The 23,322-nt window shown below is 38.9% G+C and overlaps 1 protein-coding gene across 1 annotated transcript; it reads left to right on the top strand.

Annotated features, from left to right (window-relative positions):
• Window positions 1-449: 449 nt before the first annotated feature.
• klhl8 (kelch-like family member 8) lies at window positions 450-14,405 on the top strand. The gene is made up of 12 exons (XM_026173529.1): window positions 450-622; window positions 2,687-2,906; window positions 5,420-5,481; window positions 6,915-7,080; window positions 7,260-7,580; window positions 7,786-7,972; window positions 10,018-10,161; window positions 10,621-10,732; window positions 10,917-11,085; window positions 11,173-11,332; window positions 11,997-12,198; window positions 12,814-14,405. Exons 2-12 carry the CDS (start codon window positions 2,709-2,711, stop codon window positions 12,935-12,937), a joined length of 1,845 nt encoding a protein of 614 aa, XP_026029314.1. The 5' UTR covers window positions 450-622; window positions 2,687-2,708; the 3' UTR covers window positions 12,938-14,405.
• The last annotated feature ends 8,917 nt before the right edge of the window (window positions 14,406-23,322 follow it).

Genomic DNA, 23,322 nt, shown 5'->3' with positions numbered 1-23,322 from the left:
TTTTCAGTGTTGTTTGCAGGGTGCTATAGAAATGCCAGCCATACACTACTGTTCAGTAAAGAGAACTCCTCAGGGTACAAAGGTGTTAATGTGCGATCTTATGTAAGATTTTATTGGAGAATAGAGTTGTGTAATTGTAATTACAATCTTAAATGTCCTTACTTTGCACATTTCTCCCCACTTTAGGGCTTTATTTGTCCCAAGTGTTATCTACTGTACCCACTTCTTTAGCTTCTTATGTTTTATTTATACACACACACACACACCATAGTACTGTTGTACTGCTTTTTAGATGCTTTAACTTTTAAGCTGGCACCATTACACTGTAACAGATTTGATATTGGTATTTTTATCGGTATCAAATTTAATGTCTTAGATGTCAGACATCAACGTTAAAGTGTCAGTATCTCAGAACCGAGAGGCAGGTGTGTGGGGGATATTTCAGGGTGTCACAGAGACCGCTTTATTTAGCTTACATTTTGTTACTTCGGCTTCTTTTTCTGTACTTCTTTGAAACTACATTACCCGTGAAGCACCTGGAATCACAACAAACGTGCCACTGCCAAGCAGCAAAGCATTCCCCTCAATGAAGCCGGCATCTTAATTCTCGCTGCGACATGAGGTATTTCTTTATAATTCATTTGAACGCTTATGAAAATTAACTTTTTTATTTATCGCAGTTCTGCTGTAACTTTTTGGGGGGCTAAATTTGTGTCCTCATCTTGTCCGTTTCCTGTCAGACAACGTTAGCTGTCATGCGAATGCTAATCTGCCTAGTAGCTGCTTTTAGCAAACAAGCTAGCCAATAATCTGCTGCTAGCATGGCTGTCTAGATTTATAATGCAGAGCAGTAATTTCATTTCCCTGGTTTTTAAGACACAAACGAGCATACTATGTGTAACTAACTAGTGGTGCTATACTGTGGAGACTAAACCATAATTGCGTCTCGATTCACAAATTGTTGACCTTTGGATGAATGTATGTCGACAGAGATTTTAGTTCAGTTGTTTTGTTGACCGTTTTGACCGAGTTTAACAACCTACCTACATGCAGTAAAACAATCTTGGATGAAACCTGTCCTTAATGTTCTTTACGCAGAACAGCCAGATGCAATATTTAAGTTGGTGCAGATTATTTAGTGCACTGAGGGCTACTTAAAGCATGAGACCTGTACAAGATATAATATCTGATAAATGCGACAATAATCTATAGGTGTAGATGAAGTGTGCTAAATGCTATCCATGGCAGAGAAGATGATGTAAATGCAAACTCTGTGCAGATAACTGTATTGCAGATTGGCCCTTTGACATTTATCAGACACTTTCAAGAGCTGCCTGACCCTTAACTCAGTGTGCATTCACTTGTCAGTTTTATTAGTCAGTTAATGACAAAGAACAACATTTGACCTCATTAAGGGCACTTGCAGTGCTCCCTTGGAAGTAGGTGAAGTAATTTGACATGACAACTGTAGGTCTTTGGAAGAGCGTGACTCTCTTTGTATGCTAAAGTGCCTCACATTGATCCCGTTAGTTCATCAGTGGGAGTCTTGATTTTTGTGTCACATGAGAAAATGTGATTGTTATCATCCTTCTGCGTGCACTTTGAGCAGTAGTTGTGCACTGCATCTGTCGTTAAATTATTGACTCTCTCACTCCACTTCCTCTTTATAAATAAAATAACACAGTCTGATCATCTTAGCATCTTAAAACCACCTCCAACGGTTGCTTAGGCCAACCCAGCTTTTGCCTTTTAAATAAAATGGATATTGCTGCATCCCTACATATGTTGAAGCCTATCCACAAGCCTACAAAGTAGAAGAGAAGTGGCAATTGGCTTTGATCATAAGTGCATATGATGGGACTTGATGTTTTCTGCTCTTTTAGCTGAGAGGACTAGTGATGAGGGGGCGATACACTGAGGCTATTCAGTATCAGGGGCATAGCTTAAAAAAAGCGAGACAGTACATCATCTGTAAAGCGTAGGTGGAGCTTAAAGCTTCAGCTGTTACTCTCACTTTCTGTTCTTAAATAAAGACGTATCAATTTTGGAAATTGTTCATCAGATTCATCGATCGGTAGGTTTTTTTAATGGATTAGATTGTTGAGTTTTTTCATTTTTAAAGTGTGATTTGTGTGTTTGAGGGAACTGCTTTTCCTGTGTTTTGCTAAAGTAGTGAAGAAGTGACACTAACGGGGGAGGAATACTGACTTAACTTGCTCAGCTGACAGGTCGTGTCCCCCACCCCTCACTTCCTCTTCGTTGCCTCTCTTGAAGGTTGCTGTTATTTGTGCGGTTGCAGTTGTTGGATGCAGTTGAATTCAGTGGAATTTAAAAATTGCACTTATTATTGATTACAGGCTGTGATTAGACTGTTAGTATTGTTGGGTTGGGTTTTTTGTTGTTTTACAGTCTTACACTACAATCCAATAAAACTGAGAAAAGATGAACAGCGATAGAGGCTTATGAATGAGCCATGAATATAGAGACGGGAGAAGAGATTCGCTATTCCACTGCTTTCCTTGTAGCAGACACTTATGTGTGAACATTTGCAGTTATTTTAACATAAAATAACCTGATTTAAATAGAATTAAAGCATCTGTATTGTTAAAACACTGCAAAACAAAAAATACCTAAGTGGAAAGAATATGATTTTATGTATTTACTGGCTTCTATTTTTACCATCTAGGTGTTGTTTCCTGTAGCCCACTATGGCACCGGGGGATGTGGTGCCAGACCATGCCAAACAGCTGAAGTCCAAGGAGAAGCGACCTGCAAGCAGGGCATTGAAATCAGAATGTGAACCTGACGGGTCCTTTGTCTTTGAGGCTCATGAAGCCTGGAAGGACTTCCATAACTCCCTCCGGCATTTCTATGAAGTGGGTGAACTCTGTGACGTCACGCTGAAGGTGGGCCTATGCACCTGGACTCGAGAAAAATTTGTTCCTTTTTACTTTTTGATTTTTGGTTTTTAGATTGGCCTATTCACAATTTCAGAACTAATGCCAAAATCACATCACATGGTGAACATTAAGGAGTAACTTATATACAGGATGGGCCATTTATATGGATACACCGTAATAACATGGGAATGGTTGGTGATATTAAAGTCCTGTTTGTGGCGCATTAGTATATGTGAGAGGGCAAACTCCTCAAGATGGGTGGTAACCATGGTGGCCATTTAGAAGTCGGCCATCTTGGATACAACTTTTGTTTTTTCAATAGGAAGAGGGCCATGTGACACATCAAACTTATTGGTAATGTCACAAGAAAAACAATGGTGTGCTTGGTTTCAACGTAACTTTATTCTTTCATGAGTTATTTACAAGTTTCTGACCACTTATAAAAGGTGTTCAATGTGCTGCCCATTGTGTTGGATTGTCAATGCAACCCTCTTCTCCCACTCTTCACACACTGATAGCAACACCGCAGGAGAAATGCCAGCACAGGCATCCAGTATCTGTAGTTTCAGGTGCTGCACATCTCATATCTTCACACCATAGACAATTGCCTTCAGATGACCCCAAAGATAAAAGTCTAAGGGGGTCAAATCGGGAGACCTTGGGGGCGATTCAACTGGCCCACGACGACCAATCCACTTTCCAGGAAACTGTTCATCTAGGAATGCTCGGACCGGGCACCCATAATGTGGTGGTGCACCATCTTGCTGGAAAAACTCAGGGAACGTGCCAGCTTCAGTGCATAAAGAGGGAAACACATCATCATGTAGCAATTTTAAATATCCAGTGGCCTTGAGGTTTCCATTGATGAAGAATGGACCCACTATCGTTGTACCCCATATACCACACCAAACCATCACTTTTGTTGTGCCAAGAGTCTTGGAGGGATCCATCCAATGTGGGTTAGTGTCAGACCAATAGCGGTGGTTTTGTTTAACGTCGCCATTCACATAAAAGTTTGCCTCATCACTGAACAAAATCTTCTGTGTGAACTGAGGGTCCTGTTCCAATTTTTGTTTTGCCCATTCTGCAAATTCTTTGCGCCGATCTGGGTCATCCTCGTTGAGATGCTGCAGTCGCTGGAGTTTGTAAGGGTGCCGTTTGTGAGTAGCTAATATCCGCCGAAGGGGATAATAATGCCACTAACTAATGCCACTCTCCAGTGATATGTGGCGAGTGCTACACTGTGGGCTCTTGCTGAATGAAGCTAGGACAGCCACTGATGTTTCTTCATTAGTGACAGTGTTCTTGCGTCCACATTTTGGCAAATCCAACACTGAACCAGTTTCACGAAACTTACCAAGCAGTTTGCTAACTGTAGCGTGGGAGATGGGTGGTCTTGTAGGGTGTCGTGCATTGAAATCTGCTGCAATGACCCGGTTACTGCGTTCACCAGATATCAACACAATTTCAATCCGCTCTTCACGTGTTTACCTCTTCGACATGTCAATGGCTGTGAACAAAGAGAAACTTGTAAATAACTCATGAAAGAATAACGTTACGTTGAAACCAAGCACACCATTGTTTTTCTTGTGACATTACCAATAAGTTTGATGTGTCACATGGTCCTCTTCCTATTGAAAAAACAAAAGTTGTATCCAAGATGGCCGACTTCTAAATGGCCACCATGGTCACCACCCATCTTGAGGAGTTTGCCCCCTCACATATACTAATATGCCACAAACAGGACTTTAATATCACCAACCACTCCCATGTTATTACGGTGTATCCATATAAATGGCCCACCCTGTACATTAGGGCTATACAGTTATTTTTGATCAATATTGAGATCGTGATTATTTGTCAGGATAATTTATTGATTTCCATGGCAATAGACATTTTTATTGCTCTTTCATGGAAGTATAATACTATAATATATAATCCATATTACATTCTTAATAATACACAAATCTGTGTATCGAAATAAAATTGGTCCCCCTTATCCACCTGATTTGGGTGCAGCCCTTACAGGAAAACTGTAATGCAAAGAAAAGACAAAGATAAATCCACAAGGCACTGCTTTCTCTTTTACATTGTGAAAGATGTTTATTCACCTGGCTCAAGTGCATCCCCTAGGAGCTAACGTTTCACTCTATTTATTGGATTTTCATGATGTGAATAAAACTTGTAGCAAAGCATTTGACAGCAGTGAGGTCCCTCATTTTGTATATAGTGCAGCTATCGCCACACATAACTATGAGGGGATAAAATATGTTTTGTAGTAAAGTTGATTATTTTCCTGAAACATCCATTTACTCATCATGTTTAGTGGACGCACTTTAGCCAAAAAGAATACAGTTGTGTCTGTGATTTCAGTCAGTGTTTGTAAGCTCCATGAATTTTTCAGTATCACTGAAGGAAACTAGTTTTGATTGAGATTAAAATTTGATTAATCGTGTAGCCCTAATTTAATGATGTCAAAGTGTGCTTGTATCATGTATTTTCTGTTTTTCTTTTTCTAGGTTGGCAGCAGGTTGATACACTGTCACAAGTTGGTGCTGGCCTGTGTTATCCCTTACTTCAGGTATGTTTTGCCTGTATCGGTGTCTTAACCCTGGGTTTTTTTCTAACAGCCATAGGGGGGAGACTTCTTGGATTAAAAAAAAAAAAGATATCTGTATGTACAGAAGAATGTACGACCTAAGGACACAAAGTTTTACTAACGGGTTTATTGTCTCAGTTGTTAGTTTTAAGCCTTATCTAACACAGTATGGTTTGATTTTGTATATTGTGTTCTAAGAACGGTCCACAACTCCCTCATCATATCCAGTTTGCAAATAAATAAGATAACAATGGTCAAAAGTGGCAAACCAGTGACTTTTCCACCTTTTATTTGTTAAGTTTTACTTTTTCTTTAGTTTTTATTTACGATGTTGGCTGCTTTTTCAATCATTTTCAGTCCTTGTAGCTGACAGTTTTCAGAGAAATGCATAAATTGGTATTTTTGCAACAACAAGATGATTCCCGAAGATCTATCAGCTCAAAACCTGCAACAGCATGGTGTGCAGTGTGTTTTCACAAAAAAAAGACAAAAGAAGCGGCAAGCCCAAAAACAAAAAACATACAGTGGTCCCTCGTTATATCGCGGTTCACTTTTCGTGGCCTCGCTGTTTCGCGGATTTTTTTGTGTGCAATTTTGCATGTTTGGCTTTTTGTTTTTTTACAGCGCATTGTGTTCTGCATCCTGATCGGCTGTAGACAATTTTCAATAAATCTCGTGCCGTGTCTCCTGTACAGTACAGAATGCGTTCAGCTTGTCAAATTTACATTAATCATCACTAGCAGAAGACAACAAACACAACAGTGTCGACGTCAAAGGATTATAAGGCGCATTAAGTGAAACCAATCAAACTTTACTCAACTCATTCTTCTTGCTTCCTCCACTTCCGTACCATTAATTCATTAATGTTGAATTCTCTCACATCTGCTCTATTCCCATGTTCTGGACCTGAAAACATGGTTTGACTTTGGTTTCATTCTATAATACTGGACTTGTTTTTCTACGAAGGTTTGAACTTTGAGAGAGTTTAAACAAGAGAGAAACGTGTCAAAATGTTCATGCCCGTCTGAGAAAAATGTATAAAGTGTGTAGTGAAGGGTTTTACAGCCTTAAAACATCTATAATAATTGTAAGAAATAAACTTCGCGGATTTCACCTATTGCGGATTATTTTTGGAACGTAACACCCGCAATAAATGAGGGACCACTGTACTGCAGAGGAACAGTATTTGAAAATTTTTTAATATTTACATTACAATAATTTATTTAAAAATCCAAACTCTTATTAGTGTTTAAAGTTTATTTTCAGCTAAAATCAGTTTTCATAGACTAAAAGGTTACTGCTGTCAAAGTATCGATTTTTGGCAACTTGTAATGTGAACCATGGTTGCATTTTTAAACATTAGTTGGTGCCTTGTTTTGAATCTTTGTGTTCAAGTGACTTTTTCATTTCATCAGGGCCATGTTCCTGTCAGAGATGTCTGAAGCCAAGCAGGAACTGATAGAAATTAAAGACTTTGATGGTGATGCCATTCAGGACCTGGTGCATTTTGCTTATTCCTCCAAGCTCACCTTAACTGTGGATAATGTCCAGCCACTGCTTTATGCTGCCTGCATCCTTCAGGTAGACAAGCACAACAAGCACTAGCATCTGATTATAACATGAACAGAGGTGTCCTGCGTTTCAAGTATAGTTTTGATTTACCACATTAATGCATAATGACAGTTTTAATCTAGAAAAACACTGAACTATATAATCCAACTCATAATTTTTGAAGTTGATTTATTGCCTCTTTCAAATAGGTTGAGTTGGTGGCGAGAGCCTGCTGTGAATACATGAAGGCACACTTTCACCCCACCAACTGCCTGGCAGTTCGAACCTTTGCCGAGAGCCACAATCGGGTGGACCTGATGGACATGGCTGACCGCTACGCCTGCGAGCACTTCACAGAGGTAGTGGAGTGTGAGGACTTCACATGTGTGTCTCCCCAGCACTTGCGTACATTACTGTCCTCCAGCGACCTCAATATTCACTCGGAGACACAGGTGTACAATGCAGCAGTGAAATGGCTAAACGCAAACCCACAGCATCACGAGGCCTGGCTGGACCAGATCATGTCTCAGGTTTGAGAATGGCCTGGAAAGGTTTTTTTTTTCTTTTCTTTTTTATATTAGTGTTGTATTCTTGAATGTGTGTCAGAAGTCAGAGTTTATCACCTGGTTTACTGATTACCTGAATGTTTAAGGGAATAACTGTGAGTAAAAGGAGTGTTATATAATCACTTTAGCATCCGCATGACACCCGCATGTATGTTTGTCTCTCCTTTAGGTGCGCCTGCCCCTACTACCAGTAGAGTTTCTGACTGGAACCGTGGCAAAAGATGAGATGATCAAAGGTAACCTGAGCTGTCGTGACTTGATGGATGAAGCCAGAAACTACCACCTGCACCTCAACAACAAGGTGGTTCCAGACTTTGAGTATTCAGTCCGTACCATACCCAGGAAGCACACTGCAGGTACCTTTATATGGTGGTGCTCTGCTGTGAGCATGTAACAAGTCTTTTGTTTTATGGCATTTAGAAAGTCATTACAGCACATTTTCTTATCTTTATAAAAGCACACTTGCAGACATAAAACCAAGTGGCTTTTTGCAAGTTCATGTGCAGTTACGGACCTATTTACATCACATTACATTAGTACCTTAAATCTGCTGTTATAGGCAGATGGTTTGGGGGTTTTAATTATAGTCAAGCTAGAGATAAGTAGCACAGTGCTGATGAATATCACTGAAACAACCCAAACTATCTCTTCATTCCTAATGCTCCTCACTTCAAATAGTCACTGTAACGTGTAACTGTGCTTGCATTTTAAGAATTAAACATAATAAAATTGAAAAGGTGGCAGTGAGACATCGTTGCTGAGCTGCAGAGGCATATTATAGCAGTCTAAAGTATGGTTGCGCAATTAATTGAATTCATTAAATGTACACATGATTGAGCAATATCGAAAATGCGTGCTCTGTTAATTGAACTCCACACAAAAGCAAATCAAGGGCTCCTTGAATCCTTCCCTTATAAAAAGGACATTTAATGACCTCTCCTGTACCCTTAATGACCAGGTTTTACTCCTCAGTAAATATCAACAAAGACGAGGTTTGATGACAATTTAGAATAGGTTCCAGGTTGTTCTGAGGGTAGCCATAGTAAGCTATATAGACAGAAACCATCACCAATAACTTTTGAAGCAGGCCTGAAATAGGACAGAAAATACTCTGTTCAGAAAAGAGAAACTCGGGTTACCCCTAGTAGGCGTTTAGGAGGGAAAGATTTGAATCAGTGCCTGACTACATGAGCCAATCACAGCTGTTCCTTGTACCATGCAGCTTGAGGTTTCCTGGATTAATGTTAAAAGGAAGATGTACAACAAAAATCAGATGACATCTGCTACAACAGAAGGTACTGGACATTTAATGGGCTATACTTCAGCCACCTGAAAACACCTCAACCTAAAATGTAATTCATGCACGAAGGTCAAGAGAAACAGTGCAATGTTTGCTAATCTCAAATGTCCATAAAGTGAGCCTATAGAGTGTGTCAGCTCACCAAAATACACTAAAATCACAATTGCAGTCCTATTCCATTTGGCCAAAGCTGAGTGTCCATTAAACACTGTGAGTAACACAGTGTTTAATGGACAAAGGCTTTGGGAAAATGGTAAACATATTATGCCTTTCTCCAAAAGTTGATTCTGTTCATCTGGACGTAGCGTTTTGTGGGAGAAACGTTTTGTCACTCATCCAAGTGACTTCTTCAGTCTCAGCTGACTGCAGGTTTCCCCAAATCTTATAAACAGTACATTTGCATAATGACTGAAACCAGCCCAGTGAAGGAACAATGGGCTGGGAGGTCAGTTCCTTAATCATAATTATGCAAATACTCATGACCACTGATCAAAGACCACTGATCAGTTATGCCTTTCTGCAGTTATTTTGCAAAAGTGACAAAAAACCTACACTGTCACACCATGACAGGGGAAAAGGCGGGGGTGTCTCAGGGGTTCCAAGTATTTTGCTACAAGTTTGTGTCATGTCAGATACAATGAATGGAGTGAAAGACTTTATATTTTGCTTCTAGAAGATGCACTGATGTCACACTGCATTGGTTTTTATTAAAAGAAATGTAGGACAGTGTATAAATGAAAGCAATGCTCTGCTGGATTTTTCCAGACTTCTCTTAATAAAGAAATTCAAGACCTAATTTTCACTCGGATGCTAACAAATAGCTTTCTCCTGCTTCTGGCGAGTAATTTTAATATGTGTGGGTTGCTCTGTCCACCTGTGGATTGTTCTCTGGGATTGTAACAAAAACACTGCACTGAGTTTAAAAGTTGCTGCCATGCCATGAAAAATAAGGGCCCTGAATCTCATGCTCAAATAGATCTTTCAAAACTTTTAATAACTTGTAATTTATATTAACTTTTCCATGTTGGCTAAAGTGTTTTTCATCTTCTTTCTGAAGACCTCAGAGTGCCAGGCATTTGTTCTGTCCAATTGTTTCTTCAGGAGTTTTGTTCTGCGTGGGTGGCCGGGGCGGTTCTGGTGACCCGTTTCGCAGCATTGAGTGTTACTCCATCACTAAGAACAGCTGGTTTTTTGGCCCTGAAATGAACAGCAGACGGCGTCACGTGGGCGTAATATCTGTAGGAGGTAAGAAAGATGTCGTATGATTGCGTTACAGAATGTAAACAAGAACATTTTCACCTGAACGATGAAATGTTGAGCTATGGAAGCTGAGGGAGTAGAGTACAACATACTCAGTAAAGTCAAAAGTGGGCACAGATGAGCCAGATCCTCCTGATCACACAGTTAAATTGTCTCATACCAATATGGTTCTCAGTCGGATGCTGCTGTTCACTGGTGCAAGTGTTCTTGAGGAGAAAGAAAGCATAACCATGAAAGAAATGAACAGATGAGTCTGATCCAGGAGAGCTGCACCTTCCAATTAACTGGACATTAAGGATCTGCTGCTAATGCTTGATACTAATAGGATTGTGGCCAATCAGTGATTTTCTGATTAGTGTGCAGTATGTCAATATTAATGGTATCAGTTCATATTCTGGTCATGTGATGGTAAACAAACAGGGAATTACAATTTGTTTTCTTCAGGCAAAGTTTATGCTGTTGGGGGCCATGATGGTAATGAACACTTGGGAAACATGGAGATGTTTGACCCCTTCACTAACAAGTGGATGATGAAAGCGTCGATGAATACCAAAAGGTATCAATCGAAAATTTGCTCCAGTGCAACTCCTGAAGAAAAGTTGGAGTGATTTAAAAATATTTAATGATCACACAGAAAGAAAAAAATTACAAGTTTTGATCCTGTTCCATAGTAAGGAATGTACGTTTCTTTCTGTGAAGCATTAACTGTATGGCTAGTTTCATGAACATATGTATTTCAGGAGGGGGATAGCCCTGGCAGCCCTTGGTGGTCCTATATATGCTATTGGAGGTCTGGACGACAACTCCTGTTTCAACGACGTGGAGCGTTATGACATTGAAAGTGACTGCTGGAGTGCCGTGGCGCCGATGAACACCCCCAGGGGAGGAGTTGGATCCGTGGCACTGGGGGTAAAACTGAAGAGAAAGGTCAAAAACATCTATCTGATCTGCGATATGTACTCAGCACTTAACTACTTTATGCTCTCCCATTTTCAGAATTTTGTGTATGCTGTGGGAGGCAACGACGGCGTGGCGTCACTGTCCAGTGTGGAACGGTTTAATCCTCATCTCAACAAGTGGACAGAGGTCTGCGAGATGGGACAGCGTCGGGCTGGAAATGGAGTCAGCAAACTCAATGGCTGCCTCTATGTAGTGGGTAAGAGGAATTGTAGGAGAACACTTGTCATATTCTTCTCTACAGGCTGATTCGTTGGATAGTCCAATAATGTTGGAATTTACTGCACGGAATTTATATGATGCAGTTTGTCAATGTTTGCTTCCTCTTTCATGCGTGCTTCTTTGGTGAACCAAACAAATGCTCAATCCAGAAAGCTGAAAGTTCATTGTTTGTAAAGCTATTTGGTAACTGATTCACAGAAAGAGGATTTTATTGCATCACCTCAATTTAAAGAGTTGTTTGAGGTTCACCAGCTTCAGGTAAAAACATGTAATGCTGTTGTATAGCTACTTGTAGAGCTGCTTATAGAACAAAATAACTACATTTGTTTGAGTAATTAGTGAGGATTTGCAGCTACCCTTGAAATCCCCAAAGAAAGTATTCGAATAGTCGTCCTAGTGTTGATATCTATACTGAGGTGTCAAACCTCATCATGAAGTGTACAGGGGAGGTCGTTAAATGCCGTCTTTATGGGAGACAGTGTTAAAAACAGGTGTTAAACCTGAGTGTGAGGTTTTACTAATATTCTCAGCATTTCACGCATTTTTTTATTTCGCATGGGAGTTTCACATTTATAACAACATCCTAAAAATCCCCCCAAAATAAAATTTTTATGACTGTCTTATCTTATAATTTTCCAAAGGTGGTTTTGATGACAACTCGCCACTGAGCTCCGTAGAGCGCTTTGACCCACGAATGCACCGCTGGGAGTACGTGTCAGAGCTCACCACCCCACGTGGAGGGGTCGGGGTCGCCACTGTAATGGGAAGAGTGTTTGCAGTCGGGGGACACAATGGGAACATTTACCTGAACACAGTGGAGGCTTTTGAGCCACGAATGAACAGGTCAGTAGGAGAAGCACGAGGGTTGTGTTTCTACATGTACAGAGGTGTGAGAGAATAACTTTTTTTTCAGTAGGCGTAAAACTGAGCAGCAAATGTTCTGGATGCATTCCTGTTTCAAATGTTTTTTCCCCACTATTATTCTTCAAGAATATGTATATACATAAAAAAGCAAAAATTAGGTATTTATTAGATGATTCTTAATAAGAGTCTGATGAAAGTAGGGTTACTGGCAGTGGGCAAATTGATCCAACATCATTAATCATCTTTTTACAAGAATACATTATGTCAACTGCTGATTTGGCTCCTGGTATCATTCCTAGCTTGGATACCGATAAACCATTCACTTGACTTGAAAATTAAAATTAATATTAAAATATAGGGACTTGAACCATCTATCATTGTAATTTGATTGGTTTTTTTGAGCTACACTCATTAGACACTCATAAGTCCATAATTATAGATTATTTGTACATTATATATGTACCATATATTTAGCCTAAAACATTTGAAGGACTTGAGTAGTTTTCTAAATAATGGAATTTTAAAATGACCTCTAAAAGTCCAAAGTGTTCTTGTTGTTAATTGTCTATTGATTTGTGTATCTTTGCTGTTCAGGTGGGAGCTGGTGGGCTCAGTGTCTCACTGCCGTGCTGGAGCTGGAGTCGCTGTCTGTTCGTCTCACGTCAGCCAGATCAGAGACGTCGGACAAGGCTCCAGCAACGTGGTCAACTGCATGTGAGCTCCACTCCACGCACTATCAGGCGACTGACTGCCAGGCCACCGTCACATCCGATAACTGCACAAAATCGGAGAAATTTCACCCGATGTTCAGTTTTTTCAGTGAGATTTTAATGACTTGAAGTGCACATTTGACAAATCTGAAGTCTTCTGTGACAAAAAGACACTTTGAAGACATTTGTGACTCCTGCAGGTGTTCTGTACAATCATTGATGTTGTATTTTGTACTGTACTTTTCCTTGTTTCCCTGCTTTGACTGAGTTTTGACTGTTTAAGGGAAAATAGTAGCTGAGCCATGTATATATACAGACCACATGAGAATGAGAGGGGTGCTTTGATTCATATCGTGAACAAGAATGTTTTAGTTGGCCAGTATGAAAGCATTCTAACCATCAGTCCTAATCGGTCTCTCTGTCCTCCATCATAATCTTTCAGAGAGATGTGACACATTAGTAGTTTGAAGGTATTCATACTGGCTTCAACACTTGCCTGTGCACCAGTTCATTTAAATTATTCCCATGAATCTGAAATGTGATGTGAAAACGCCACGAAATGTCCAAGACTGTTGCCCTCGCATTTCCAGATTAGTGAAAACAAACGTTTAAAGGTTTAGAACAGCTGAAGTAAGGCAGAGCTTACTTGAATATTTATAGGTATTTTTTTCTCCATTATTGTGTTTTGATAATCATTTAGAGCTCACTGATCTAAATCGTTGATTAGCGACTGACTGGTGAATTACGCTGCTGCAAGTGCCAAACACACAAAAACTGTAAATGCCAGTCCGGTGTAACAATCTGCTGAAAGTCGACTCATTTACGTCGACTTTAGAGCTGAGAAAAGTGTGATGACTATAACTGAGAGATGAGGTCACTGCTCATCTGTTATAGTCATCACTAAATCATTAAAGCAATATGGTGCACCTCTTTGGTTCTTTTCCATTATTGCATCGAGATCTGGTCAGAACTGACAGAAGCTGACTTTGAAAACACTGTCAGTGCTTTCAGATTTTTAAAAGATTGTGTCTGTGGATGGTTGTTCTGTTATATTTTAATATATGAACACTTTTGTATACCAATATAGCCGTCTCTTTGGCATTATTCTTTACTGACTAATCCATTGCTGTGCACTATTTTCCTAGACTAGATGTGAAGTCTTGAGTATATTTTTGTCAGAAATGGAGAATTTAAAGTTTCAAGTTGTTCATCAATACATGCTTATTTCTGCCATATGAAGAAAGAAAATATTATTTCTGATAATGTTTGTATGAGTAAAATACATATTATTGCAGATTTCTCTCTGGTATTATTGATATCATTTTTACACTAAAATTAAAGCCAACTTTATTAGTAAATGAGTCTTTTGTAAACTTTGCTGTGTAAGCTTGGTGTTCTTCCTCCTTTTGACTGCTTCCATTTGGTGGTTTATTTACATGGTATCAGTTGGCACAATAAAGATATATGTAAATGTTACTTGGTGAGATTCCTCTTTATTTCTGGATAATCTGATGTTTGTCTTCTGGCTTAAAATGTTAAAACAAAAACAACAATCATGGAAACAACAGTGGCTATTACAAAGTTGGTACATTTACCTCATAGACAGTACAAGACTTCTGCAAGATACGCTCTAATAGATGCAATATCTGGTTTTCTGAAGAAGCAAAAATAATAAAAAAACTGGAATGTATTCACTGTGTTGTTCATCATTATTATTCATTTTAATGATATGTTAACTTGAGTTAACCAGCTGTCTGTTTTACCCCCGCTGTCAGCCACTATCCTCCTATGAGGTTGTTCTGTTCTCTTTACTCATTCATTTTATGAGCACCACTATCAGAAGTCCTGACACAGTGACTTTGGTAAAATGGAGAAGCTGTTTATGGGCCTTGCTTGTTGATATTTAGCAGCAAGTAGCAAGAAGAAGTGATGCTATATAGCTTGATACCTGGTGTGTCCTCTCTTTAATCTGTGGTATTGCCCAAGGATCTATCTTGGGTCTCCTTTAATTACTATGTATAATCCTGTCAGAGTAACTGGTGTCCTCAGTTGCCAGATATTTACAGACTCAAAATGACCCTGTATTTTTCCTTAAAAGGTCATTTAAAATTTAAAATGTAAAAAGAAATCTGTTTCCTATGATCTATGTCCCCTCTAGTTTCTAGCATGTGAAACATCTAGAGACTGCAGATGAGTAATGCTGCTGCAGGCTAGGGACAACAGAATTGTTCAGATTCACGGGCTACCTGTTAAATTGTGCTAAACTGATTTTAAGATTTACTACTTTTCTTTCATTAAATAAAAGGTCTAGTTCTAGTATCTGCGGTCCCCTAACTTTATGTGAACCTCACCACTGCTTGAGATTCTCTAGCAGATCACTAATGAATATTCTTAATTTAGTGGCCTGACATTTTCACCCACTTTTGTGTGACTTATTTTTTTCATAATTGTGGAATTTGTTTTAAATACATGTGTCCTTTTTTTTCTTTTTTAAATCAAATGTTGTTTCCATTTTATTCCTGATTGCATTTCTATTTATTGTGTTTAGTGTGGAAATTCAGCTTCTTAGAAAATTTTGTTACAGCTTTTTTATTTTTTAGCATTTCATAACACTTTTTAAAAATATGATACATAATTGTAGCAATGAAAGAATAAATGAGAATTTAACTGCAAATTTGAGTTTATTGTTTTGTAACATCCTTATAAACCATGTTAAAAAGTAACAGTTCAAGGCAGAGGTTTGGCAGTACATATACGTTTATTGACAGTCGACATGTGGTTGTTTATAACCTGTGTATTCTGGAGAGGAATGTGAGCATGCACTCTTTCCCCAAATGTACTGGTTACACACTAAACTTTGGATTTTCTGTGTAAAAAAACAAAACAAAAAAACACCTCAAAACTGATGTGTTTGCATTTTTATATACTATGAGAAACCTACCTGACATGCTGTTTGGACCAATTATTTTGTGACAATGTCACAAATCCGTTACATCAAATTAATTGCTGATAAACTTTTGATATTTGAGTAGCAAGGACATTTTACTCATACAAGAGCAATCAGGGTTTTATGTTTTAAAAATATTCAAGAAAAAAAGTTTAGTTAACAACAGTCTGAAATGAAATAATGTAAAAATAGGCTTAGAAAAAAAAATCTCGTTTTTCAATTGAAAAACATTTTTTTATTACTGATAGTTGTTGTTGGGGTTAATACCACATGGTGAAATCAATCCCATCTTTATTTTTTATTCATTTTTATTGGCTTGGGTTTTATTGACACACAGTAGCAGACTGCTGCAGTTTTTAAATGACCGTCACATCTGTTTTACTACTTTCAGTCTTTGGACCCTGGAAGACTGCTGAAAAGAGGAAAACCAACGAAAAGCTTCTCAGAGGGGCCAATACTTGGAGCTAGAGCACATCACTCACATCACTCACTCACACATACACTGCCAGGCTCAGGGGACGTTAGAGAAACGACTTTGCAATAGTAGGATGTGCATAAGCACTCCTTAAGACACCAAAAATATTAATTAAAAAAGCAAACAGACAAAGAATGCTTCTGAAGCTGTTGAGCTTTGCTGCTGTTCTTACTGGAGGTAAGTCAGGCTCTTATAATTACATTTTTAAATTGTATGTTTGACAATCTTATTTTTATTTTTCCTCTTTTCACCCCCAAAAATGAGCCAATCACAGAAAGTAATGATTCAGTTTTTTATTTTGAAAAACAGAGATTTTTTTTAAATAATCTTAAAAAGCAAAACATCAGAAATATGGACTGCTGTTTTCTGATGTAACCTGGCTGCAGGAATAATAATTACGTTTTGCAACATTGGTTTAAAAAAAAGCTTTTGGAAGAACATGATGCGCAGAAGATCATGTGACCCGAAGTCTCAGGAAGACACTTACGAATCTAAATGTAATAATTACTTCCATTAGCGCAGTATATTTAACTGCAGATATCACAGAAGCTTGATTTATTTTTTTAATTTTTAGTCTTTATTAATTGATGGTTAGGTTTAGGTTAGAATTCGGTGCTTTTTTATGATTGCTTGACTAATTAAGGATTCGTGGAAATCACGCGCAAAGTTGTTAAAGTGAAACATTTACCCAAAGATTTGTGCAAACTGACTGACATGGCTAGACTGTAGCTCTGTCATGCGACTTTTATGATTGATGAGCATTCAGCGTTCAGCTCATCAGCTGGGGAAGTTGTGTACTTATCAACCCAGCAAAGTAGTCACAGTCTCTATAATAAAAGCCGTTATAGAAATTCACCTGAAGTGGAGAAGTAATGTAAATATCTAAACATCAGACTATGCAGAGAGAGATCATAGTGAAGAGATCATTTTCTCCCATAAGTAGTATTACATCAAAACCGAAAAGGAGCATATTATATCTATGTGGCTGGAAATGTGCTGCCTCACATGCTAACTTTCAATATTTTCAGCTCATAGCCAGTGCCAGTCAGGCTGGAGGGAGTATGAGAACAAATGTTACTTCTTTTCAACTGATACAAAGTCATGGTTGGAGGCAAATGAATTTTGTCTGGAGCATAACAGCAACCTGATGAGCATTCAGGACATTCATGAGCGGGTGAGAAACAAAAAACGGGGGACATTACAGAGATTACATAAATAATGTTGTATCATTTCTCACTCTCTGGTTTTATATTTTCATGTCCTGTTTCTAGTTATGGGTGAGGACACAAATCAGCTCAGAGATCTACTGGTTCGGCCTGAATGACCGCACCGTGGAAGGTGTCTGGGAGTGGAGTGATGGGAGTCCTTTTATACAATATCTGTCGTATGTAATGCGTTTACTACTCTAGTGAAGCCCAACTTATTTATTTTATTTAGTAACCATGGTTCTTTTTCACACAACTTCCATTGCACGTGTGCTCATCTTTGTGGGTGAGCTTTTCCTTATCGGACTTGAGGGTCAACGCCATGGTTGGGCATATCAGAAAGCCGTGAAAGTCATTAGCATAATACCTGATCATTAAGAAATAAATGAAAGATATGTAAGGTATCTTTCTTAATTTTATCCATAATAATTATCCATTACGCTCCTATTTCAGACACTGGATGTCAGGCCAGCCTGATGACTGGAATGATAATGAGGATTGTGGTCAGGTGGTAGGCTATAACTTTGGAGAGTGGAATGATGAAAACTGCGATAACAAGAGGAAATACATCTGCAAACACATCAACTGTAAGTGAAAAGAGTACAGTGGGGGAATTGGTTTGATCACCTCTTTAGCCACGCAGTTCAATCCAGTTTTATTTATACAAGGCTTGCACACATCGCATGCAGTGATCATTTGATATAATGGATTGTGGTGCAAAATTTACGTGATGTATTAACATTGTTGTTTATACACCAGGCCAACGATACAATATAAAAAATTGCTTCACATCTCCCTAGTCACCATGTATGTTGTAACCATAATAAAATCTGAGTGTTGAACATCCATTGGCTTGAAAAAACAGTAGTTACTAAATGTAACCCTGATTCTATGAGCATGAGCGCAACACCCCAAACATGTCATACCACTGGCTGTGTGATGTGGCCAGAGCTTGGTCTGTGCCTAAGGACACGTCGTAAATCATTCTTCGCTATAGCAGCTTAAACATATTTTCTTCCTTCCTCCTCAGCAAATCCTAGCCCACAGTGTGACTTAGCTAACGGGTGGATGACGTACGGCTCCAACTGCTACAAGTTTAAATCAGACACAAGAAAGAGCTGGACATCAGCTAGGCATGACTGCGTGGCGGATGGAGCAGACCTGGTGTCCATTACTTCAGCAGGAGAAAACCAGTTTGTCACGTCAAACATGGGTGAAACACATCTTGACCTCTGGATTGGGCTTTCTACACTGGTAAGAGAGGCATAGTGTAGGATTAGTAAACAGACTTACTTCTTTCTAAATGGATAATTTGACCTTTTTTTCTCCAGAAATGCAACAAGATTTCATGTCAAGTGGAAGTGGGGAACAGTCAGCTTGCCTGGTCTGATGCTACACAAGTGGGCTACACAAATTGGGCTGAAGGTCAACCCACAATGTAAGGTTTCATACTGTTGAAACAGACTCTCAAAGTCAATATTAATTGACTAAATCTTGCATTTTCCAACAGTGACACTCAGGTTGGCAGCTGTATTGCAATGATCAAGGATGAAACCAGTTCATTTGGAGACTGGAGGTCCCACGTCTGCAGACACGAGCGTCCTTACATGTGCAAACGTCCACTGAATAGTAAGACTGATTGTTTTGGAAACACAAGGTTTACCATTGTGAAAGCATTTTATTTGGTTTCTGTTTTTTTCTCTCACTATTTCCGACTCTTGTTTTCCCTTCTCACCTGCAGCCGTCTGCCCTGCTGGCTGGCAGAGCTTTGGTGGCAGTTGTTACTGGATGGTCAGTAATATCAATCTCTTGACCACCTGGCACGAGGCTTTTACAAAGTGTTCTGATATAGGGGCTCACCTCCTGATTATAAACAGGTAAAGAAAAAGAAAATTTCCCAATCAAAGTGAGACTATTCTGACCAATGATAGTGTTACCAACTTCCTAAATAATAATAAGGTGCATAGTCTTGTGTTAAGAATTTAGCCTTCGTGAGTTCAGGTATTTGATTACACACAGTGATTCTCATTTGCCATGTTTGTTCCATTCTTCATGTGTAGTCAAGAGGAACAGTATTTCATTAATGGGAAGCTCCCAGACTTTCATCAAGTGGACATACCTGACATGTGGATTGGTTTATCAGGTCCTCTATGATTTCGTGCTCGTGAAAATGTGAAAAAGACATTGCCATTTTATACACGATTAATGAGAAAGCTGTCTAAAATCTAAAGTTATTTATGTATGTAACATTACCAGATAAGGACCATGATGGCCACTTCAAATGGGTGGATAAAACCGAAATAACCTTCTCAAACTATGGTGCCGGTTGGCCCAGAAACACTGAGAACTTCTGGGACTGTGGACAGATCTTTACGGGTAAGGATCGGTGCTCTGTTGCTCTGTTCCTAAGCTAATCGTTTCGCGTGTCATTAGATTGAGGCTGCTATTACAAGACCGATTAACGTTCTCAACATTCTTATCCAGGAAATTATGACGGCAAATGGGAAACAACCAACTGCTTTAAGAGCCTGGGATACATCTGTGAGATGACCGGGGGACAGAACCCGAAACCAACTTCAGCTCCTGGTCAGTCAAACTTCACATTCTCTCTTTCCTTGCGGTCAGACCACACCTTTACTGATAACTGTTGATTTGCTTTAGATTCCCACTGTGACACTGGATACTTGTTGTATGGGGACTTCTGCTATTACTTTGAGACCAAGATGGTGAAAAACTGGCAAGATGCTGAAGCACACTGTACCAGAGAGCAGGGTCACTTGGCCAGCTTCCACACAGAGGAAGAGCTGAGTTTCCTGATTGGTGAGTTACTAAGAGTACAAATCAAACTATGACTAAAGTGAAGTATTTCATTAACACACTCTATCAATGCTGATGTGCTTTTGTCTTGACATTTTGATAGCTCACATGCCAGGGGCAGCCTGGGTGGGTTTGAATGACATTAATGTTGAAAACCAGTTCGTATACACCGATGGAACACCTGCAGTAAGTGGCAAAGCCAGAGCAACCTATATGGCACCAAAACTTGTATTTCTAACCTATTTTCTTATACTGTGTAAAAGTGTGAAAACATTCATCACAAACCTAAAAAACTTGAGACTATCCTCTATCCTTCATAATATTTTACGGTGTCAAAATATTACACATGAAAATACTCACGGTTTCTTCTGATCTCAGGATTTTCTCCCATGGGCGGCAGACCAGCCTGACAACTGGATGAATGAAGACTGTATGCACATCACAGGAACGACTCACAATGATCCTGGAAAACTCAATGATGACTTCTGCACAGCCACAAGGGATTATATCTGCAAAAAAGGTGTGATAAATGCATTCATTTTTGCCTCTTCCTGAATTAATTTTATATACTGAGTTTATATTTAGAGTTATTCCTTGTTTCGTATTTCTGTAGCCAAGGGACAAGGGCCTCCTCCCCAGCCTCCAACATCTGGACCAGGTCAGGCTTTAAGCTACACTGACAAATGATGATTAAATACATTTATCTCAATATGCAAATGTGTGAGCAGCTGTGTTTGTTACAGGCTGGAACGATAAATGCGGTTCTTGGACCGCTGATCCTTTCAATGACTACTGCTACCTGTTTAACTACCTGTCGATGAGGACATGGGCAGAGGCTCGAGCTGACTGCGTCAATCAGGGAGGAGATCTACTCAGTATCACTGAGCCCTTTGAACAGACCTTCATACAGGGTATGATCCTTACATCTTTATTTCACTGTTCAGATGAAAAAGATGGTCATTTGTTGTTAAACAGTGTTACAGAGGCCCTGCTTCATTAATATTTGGGTATTAGAATCATATCATACTATAATACATCATTAACATATCATAACTGCTTTAAAACGATTAAAAAACATTACATACATTACAATACATTACATAGGAAGATTACAGAACGCATGTTACAGATAAAAAACTGAATGAACTGTAACTGTATGAAATAAAAAGGGGCTGTGAATGATCCCATTCTTTCATATAAGTTGCTAAAATAGGTTGATACCTTGAGGGCTAAAGGATTCTATTGAATCGTGCTGTTGCTCCTAAATATGAAAATATGACATTTTTAATCATATTTCAGTGTAATAATATGCTAAATGTGATTTTTTTTTTTTTATTTTAGACGACATATTTTAACTGCTTTTCTCAATTTCTCAGTCAACTTCTCACTTTTCAGTTTGTAGGTGTTTCAGAGCTGATATGTGCAGATCTTTGCTTGAAATTTATGCTTGAAAAATTTTGCAGTTTGGAGCGGTGTAACTAGTGATGTCTTTTTCAATGCTACCACTAGTGGGCACTGGAGACTTTTTCTCCCCTAAATACTGTAAATCATCTTCAAAGACTGACTAGGTATACAGGTACACTCCCACTTTTGGGTGTGGCCGGTGCAACAAAGCACACATAACTGCAACCAAGGAGTGAAAAGGGCCTAGAACTTTGCTCATTAGTCTGGTGTTTTATCTTTATCTTCACATTTGACTGTTTCTTATTTCTTTAGATCTATTAATAATCTCAACCTGCTATAATTTGCTGCTTTTTTAAAATATCCTCTCAGCTTTAATCCAGCAGAGTCCCACTGGGATCTCTATGTGGATGGGGGGTCATGACTCCATGACTGAAGGTGGTTGGGAATGGACAGACGGCTCTCCGTTCAGATTCATCCACTGGAATGCAGGTTAAAGGCCAAATCTGATGCTTTATAAATACTTACAGACTTAAAACTAAAGACTAAAAACAAAAACTAAAGTGAAAAATATGCTCGTCTTTTCTCACAGGGAACCCAGATGACTATTATGGCGAAGACTGTCTGAGTATGCTCATAAACAATGGCTACTGGAATGATGACAACTGTGAGTACAAGAGAGGATATATCTGCAAGCGGAGAGGTGAGAAATGATGCTCCAGATGATGCTTGGAAAATAAGAATTTGACAATTTTCAGATTTCTGATAGATGTTTACTTTTTCCAGGAAGAACACCTGAGCCACCTCCACCTCATGATGGTAACAGTGATACCTCAGTGTTAATTTGAAACAATAAAAAGATACAGTTGGTTAACAGAGCAAGAGATTGAGATCTAAACATACTAGTTTTCTTTAAAAAGCATAAATAATTTCAGTTTGCACATAATAACAGAATTATTACAGAAAAACCAAAAATGACCGCAGTGAAAAACTAACCCCTTTACTGACTAATAGCACAAACCACTGCCGTGCAATGATGTGCTGTAAATTTTCAATGCTTAAAGTTTGTAAAATCAAGTAAAAACTGAGGTTTATCTTCCAATTTACACACAATATAAAAAAACTGCTGTCTCAGTTGTCACCTGGAAAAAAAAAGAAATCAGTTCAGACTTGAGAAAAAGAATTGTCACTGCTCACAAAGCAGGAGATGGATATAGTTATCACAGCATTTCTAAAGTTTCAAGAACTGGAGTGAGAACTAGTATAAAGAAAATCAAAGAGAGCCACACCTGGCAGATGTAGAAAGTGAAAGATTTCAAAGAATGAGAAATATGTCTACCCCAGAATAACTGCAAAGACACTAATGAATAACTCAGCCAAGTCAGGAATTATAATCTTGAAAAGGACAATCACTAGAACTCTACACAGGAAGGGACTGTGAGGTTACAGACCAAGAAAAACTCCTCTTCTGCAGAAAAGATAAGTTTAAGCTGGACTGAAGTATACTATAGACAACCTGGAGAAAGGTTATGCACACTGGACGCATAC

Source organism: Astatotilapia calliptera, chromosome 7, assembly GCF_900246225.1.
Source record: "Astatotilapia calliptera chromosome 7, fAstCal1.2, whole genome shotgun sequence".
Classification (NCBI taxonomy): Eukaryota; Metazoa; Chordata; class Actinopteri; order Cichliformes; family Cichlidae; genus Astatotilapia; species Astatotilapia calliptera.
The sequence above is the reverse complement of the archived record's forward strand: the minus strand, read 5'-3'. Positions and strand labels throughout refer to the sequence as shown.

Bases quoted from the DNA above. Each gene is read 5' to 3' on its own strand.
- klhl8 (XM_026173529.1), top strand. From the start codon at position 2,709: ATGGCACCGGGGGATGTGGTGCCAGACCATGCCAAACAGCTGAAGTCC. The intron at 7,581-7,785 runs GTTTGAGAATGG...TCTCTCCTTTAG, and splicing joins TGGACCAGATCATGTCTCAG to GTGCGCCTGCCCCTACTACC. The intron at 11,333-11,996 runs GTAAGAGGAATT...AATTTTCCAAAG, and splicing joins TGGCTGCCTCTATGTAGTGG to GTGGTTTTGATGACAACTCG.